At 37.5% G+C, this 5,901-nt stretch overlaps 1 protein-coding gene across 1 annotated transcript in view; it reads right to left on the bottom strand.

The window, feature by feature from the left end:
• The window catches only part of LOC108575016 (cilia- and flagella-associated protein 58-like), a 27,151-nt gene that overhangs the window by 16,072 nt on the left and 5,178 nt on the right, over window positions 1-5,901 (bottom strand). The window contains exons 4-5 of the mRNA XM_017937705.1: window positions 4,868-5,100; window positions 1-228 (exon numbers count right to left, since the gene is read on the bottom strand). The exon at window positions 1-228 is cut by the window's left edge and continues 37 nt beyond it. Coding sequence (XP_017793194.1) covers window positions 1-228; window positions 4,868-5,100 — 461 coding nt within the window. The remainder of the gene's footprint in view (window positions 229-4,867; window positions 5,101-5,901) is intronic.

The raw sequence follows: 5,901 nt of genomic DNA, 5'->3' as shown, positions 1-5,901 counted from the left end.
TCGTCCTCTACCTTCTGTCTGCCTCGTCTCTCCTTCGAAATTTCGCTGAGCTGCATATCGAGATGCTCCTGCATCTCGTCCATCTGATTCCCAATCACACTTGTCCTCTTCTCCAGTTCTTCCGTGTATAACGACATATTCTTCAACCGTTGCTTCAACGTGTCCACCTCGCTCATCAACTTCTCCTTCTCCTGTATCAAACTCTCCTTTTGTTTGCTTACACTGGTACTGTTTAACACAATGAAATTCTATTACATACGTTTAAATGGGCGTTTTATTCGAAGGCGATTAATTATGAAGGAAGAATGCCTGGAGAAAAGGAAAATGAGTGATTAATTTCGAGTGTATTTGTAAAGTAATTTGGTAGGAGTTGAGATACTTTTTGTCTGAAATTTTGAAATTAAAATTCCAAATTCTTAGCTGTAAATTTATTATTTTGAAAATTCAGGTGAAAGTACGCAAGGGACAAGAATCAAGGGTTAAATTAAGGGCAAAGTGTGGGCGAAAAAATATTCAAAGCGCCTGTGTTATTTCGTGCTGCAAGATATCGTTGGAATTAAACGCAAAGATATAGTAGGATTGATATATATATTCTTGATAGAGATTACATTGCATCGAACTGCATTGGAAAAGACTGAACTGTAACAATTGAAAATCGGGCGCGAGGCCCAGAAGCGCCTCCACCGTGCTAGATGGCGTTGGTCGTGTTACCAACCGATTGCGGGCAGGGCTCCGCCTTTACCGACTGATTTACAAGCCTATAATAATTGTAAAATAATTCAGTGATATATAATATTTTCTCTAAAAATTCACAGAAATTAATTAAATTTGAGAAAAAGTAAAACCTGAAGAGTTGCCCTGCGCATGCGCGAAAGCGACGCGGGTAGCGCGGCCCACGCTGATCGGCAATTGTTACCGATCCTTTTTTGTTGTTATTCTAGACATGGAATCTCCGCCACGTGTGTGGTTCGAGTCTCAGTGTTCGTAATATTGTAATCCATACTTACTCTAATGCATATAGTTTAATAATGTAGCGTATAGTTCAATAAAACCCCAACCTAACCTTTATTACCGAGATAAAAAATAGGAACATTAGTATTTCTGTTAGAAAAATGAATGTAAAAGATTTTTCAACAGAAAGCTGAATACAGTAAATTCTCTACAAGTGTCAGTCCGCAAGGAACCTGACGTTTTTTTATCCCGAAATTTTTCTTAACATATTGATGAGATTTTTCTGATAAAAATGACATCAAACACGACATAAGTAAATGTTGTTCAAATTATATCGTGTTTGATCTCATTTTCATCAGAAAAATCTCACCAACATGTTAAAAAAAATTTCAGATGAAAAAAGTAAAATTAAAGAAATTATATTTTTCTATTATGAATTGTCGAGCCGTGAAATCTCGTAAAAGAAACCGAGTGGTGTAGCGTTACACGCCTGACTGACAGCGAGCGAGATAACATATGTAGGTGCAGCAATGACGCAGCCTAGGCGTAGGACCATCTATACTGACACTTGTAGAATCCAAACTGACTGACACTTGTGGAAAATTTACTATACACAGAAATCATTAAAACTGATTGGAACTTTTATTAAATGTGTAGTATTGGGGCCTTCATACCCAAATAGGAAACTAACAAGGGAAAATATAGAGGGAGTGATTAGCGTAACGCGCAAAGCCTCGGCTTGCTAAGCCGAAGGTCCCGGGTTCGATTCCCGTTGGGTCCCTCAATATTTTTCCGTCGTCGATTCCTACAAATGAAAGCATTTTTATTTAATAAGCAGTTTATTAAAGATGATTAAGAACTGTAAATGCCTAGATTGTACCATTTTATTGAACAGTAATTGTTAGATAAAAGAAAAGTTATCTGGTACGAAAACTTAAATATTCGTTTAAGATTGCATTTGTCACATTGGCTGTTTGATTACATCCTTAATAGGAGGGTTTTCAGTTCGACTGGTCAGAATACAGAGGACTTGAGGGACCTGACACACACACGACACGAGTCTCATAGGACACAATAGAGACGACGCCAATTTCCCGAGACACGATAACGATGTCTCCGCACTCGAGGGGCAGAACTTCCGAAGATTTTCGATTCATGCGATTCAGTTCTGGTAATCTGGAACTTTCGAAATTCTAACGGCAACAGTTGCGAGCTTGGAAAATAATGCAACGTGAGTATTGTGAATCTTCGTTGGATACGTAAAATTAGGCAGAAGTAAATTCGTCGTCGAGATTTCATAGAAATTGATGAAAATGATGTGCAGTTTGTCGTTGACGAAATTTAACGACAACGATCTCATATTTAATATAAGGAATTTTTTAAACTTACATTTCAATTTTTACTGTTTTAATTTTGAAGTTAGTAAACAAATACAAATATTACTTCTACTATTATACATTTACTATAGTGTATTCCATGTTAACATTAACATTAATTAATTTGAAATAAATAAGATATAGAATATTTAGTAAATTTTGGCGTATTCAACATTTTTTAAGTTTCCAGAAATAATACGATACGATATCTAAATTAGGAAAAATCCAGAATCCTGGAATATATGTAAATCCTTTTTAACACGTTCAAAACCCGTATTTCGGCATATTTAAAATTCTGAAGTTTTGGAAACTAATACGACACGAAATCTGAATTTCAGAAAACTCCGAATTCTTATAAAAAAAGAAAAACACTCAAATATAAAAAAATAAAATAAAAATAAAAAAGAATTAAACCATCCAAAAATAAAAAATAAGCAAGTAATATGTAGAAACAAAGCATTGGAAGTACTCAAAGAAGAATAACGCAAGTGCAAAACCTGGTATAAAAGAGAAGAACAGAAGAGGGAAGAAAAATTGCATCCAGAGGAACCGAAGTAACAAAAGAAAAACAAAAGGGCCAACGATATACATATCAGAAATGAAGCAAATGTTGTCTAAAGTTTAGGTCGCCCGTTCCTATTAAGCAATTAGAAGGCTGTCGCGAAACAGGCGACATCGATCCGCTGTTTCGGCCCTTTCGTGAGCCCCAGGATTTGGCCGGAAGTTAAAAGATAGCCTCCGCCACAGGCCCTTTGTCGGGAGAAACGAAGCACAACATCTTTACGAGCCACTACGCCACAAGCTACGGTCCCGTTAGAAGGGAATTGCATTCTGACTGTGTTGACTGAACTGAGGACGCCAACAACGGACACGCTTCTCTTCCCTAGGGATTAAACTCAGGACATCCTCGTACCTTCAATCTGATCACGATGTACACATACGTACATACACGTGAGCGGTGTCGCGATGACGACGTCGTTTACAGTGTTATCGCGAACCTTGCCAGGCGAATTGACGCGATTTCGGGGACGAATTTTTCCGAAATTTTCGAACAATTCGGAGGTACAGAAAGAATCTCGACCCTTTGTCCACGTGTTACGTCACTGTGACGGAGCGTATCAGACGTGTGAAGATTTAAGACGACGAAATTGAATTTTTTCTGTAGAAGTGTAGATACTGTCACTTTGGGAATAACGAAATATTTAAATATATTTTTTTTTTTTGTAATTATACGTTTGTGTGCAATAGTGAAATTCGCGATTTTCCTTGGACTGTTGATGGAGCTAGGAAAAATATTTATTTATCGAAGAGATGTCACCTCGAAAGTAATGAAAAATAAAAGATTTTGGTCTTTAAATGTTGTTCACGTACAATAGTGAAATTCGTGATTTTCTTTGGATCGTTGATGGAGCTAGCGAAAAATTTTGCTTATCGAAAAGATTACATTGGAAGTCACAATCACTATAAGTTAGAGACTACTTTACAAATTTTTTTTCGTAACTACTTTTTACTTTGGTCAAGCATCCTGTGCTTGAATTCTGTGGTGAATGAAGAAGGTTGCTCAGTAGTCCTTAATTTACTGTATTTATTGTGCTCACTAATCCCTAATTTATCAGAATTGTAGAAAAATATTGAAGAATACGTAATGGTATTCTACAACATAAGAATAGTTGCATTTATTTAAAAAATGGAAAAATTTCAATCGTAACAACTTTTCACGTCCCTCAGTCCATCGCTTTAATTTCCTTTAAATTCTCAGAAAAGAAGAAAATCCACGTGCACGGCGATTTTACTCTTAATAACCAATTTTCATTTACTCCTTTAGCAATAATTATGTTACAGGATTCGAAGGAAGTAGGGTAGATATACAGGGTGAGTCTTCTAACATGACGACTTCAAATAACTCGTAAGTTATTCGTTGTACGAAAAAATGTTTCAAACAAAAGTTGCATGGTATCTAGGGGGATGTAGAATGCTCTAATCTGTTTTTTATTACCTTACTCTTTTATTGAGATATTAGGGTCACATTCAGTTTTTTAAATGGAATGTCTGATATTTTTTTTCGATTTCGGATAAATCGTCAGATTTTGTGTAAAAAAGTATTATTACAAAGTGGGACTTAAAACGAATAATTACCGAGATATCTTCAAATTAATAATCTGCTATTAGAAAATACGCTCAGCCAACGTGATTCTTAGCACGACTTTGTTTACTTGTTTTATAAATATCTCAGTAATTATTCATTTTAAGTCCCACTCTGTATGATACTTTTTTGCGCAAAATTTGACGATTTATCGAAAAAAAATATTAGACGTTCTATTTAAAAAACTGAAGGTGGCCCTAATATCTCAATAAAAGAGTAAGGTAATAAAAAGCAAACTGTAACACTGTATGTCCCCCTAGATACCGTGTAACTTTTGTTTGAAACATTTTTTCGTACAACGAATAACTTGCGAGTTATTTGAAGTCGTCATGTTAGGAGACTCACCCTGTATATTAAGAAACGGTACAAAGCTGTAAAGGAAGAGAAGAGAACTTACTCTTCGCCAGCAGCCAGTTGCCTGTTCTTCTGCGCGATTTCCTGGCTCAGTTGTTGAACGTTCAATCGCATGTTCTCGATTATGTCCTGCGCGTTTTGCTCACGCGTATGAGCTGCGTCCGCTCGCTTCATCGCGTTTATCACTTCATGTTTCAGCCTCTCGATCTCCTCGTTATCGTTCGTGACCGTTCGCCTTAACTCCGATACCTTTTCCTCATGCTGAATAACTTCTACCTGGTGTTTAGCGTTTTTATTTCAATTTTTTAACGATCTTCAACTCGACGTACAAAATTTTGGTGAAATGGAAGTGCTTTGAAACAAAATTTTAATACTGCAGTAGTATAATTAAAATTTGCTGATTTGCTTTGTTTCGCAGTAACGGCATTTTCACTTTAGAATTTCTTTTTTGGTATGTAGTTTTCCGTTTGAGTTCAACATTCGGTGCTTCAATTCTGCGACGAATGAAGAGGGTTGCTTGGTAGTTTATAAATTGTTCTTTAACAATTGAACGTAATTGTAAAAACAGTTTTACACGTGATAGCTCGCACTGCGAGGAAAATTTGATGTTTAGGTTTGAACAAATCTGTATTAACCCTTTCGCGACTAGCGCCGGTTATATCCGGCACTCACTAAATCAGAGCTGCTTAACTTCTTGCTCACGAGCAAATTTCCCCTCCCGAAGTTCCCCCACTATGCGACTGAGATGATCTCGCTGGAGTTGCGGGGGCGGGGGGGGGGGGCCCCCCCCCCCCGCCCCCGCAACTCCAGCGAGATCATCTCAGTCGCAAAGTGGGGGAACGTCGGGAGGGGAAGTTTGCTCGTGAGCAAGAAGTTAAGCAGCTCTGCACTAAATGCTTCGCACTGGCTAGCGCCGGTTATAACCGGCATCCACTAATAAGCTCGTCGCCTCGACAGCTCAAAGTGAAGATTTATTTTAAAATACAGAACAAGGGCTCGACAACATTCCCTTTATCCGATACATACTTAAGTCCTCTGCTGTTCCAAGGAAATCCTCTAAGATTTTACACGGACACA

The sequence above is a fragment of the Habropoda laboriosa genome, unplaced genomic scaffold (genome assembly GCF_001263275.1).
Source record: "Habropoda laboriosa isolate 0110345459 unplaced genomic scaffold, ASM126327v1 scaffold204, whole genome shotgun sequence".
Taxonomy (NCBI): Eukaryota; Metazoa; Arthropoda; class Insecta; order Hymenoptera; family Apidae; genus Habropoda; species Habropoda laboriosa.
Note: the sequence above shows the minus strand (reverse complement) of the source record. Positions and strands in the feature narration are given on the sequence as shown.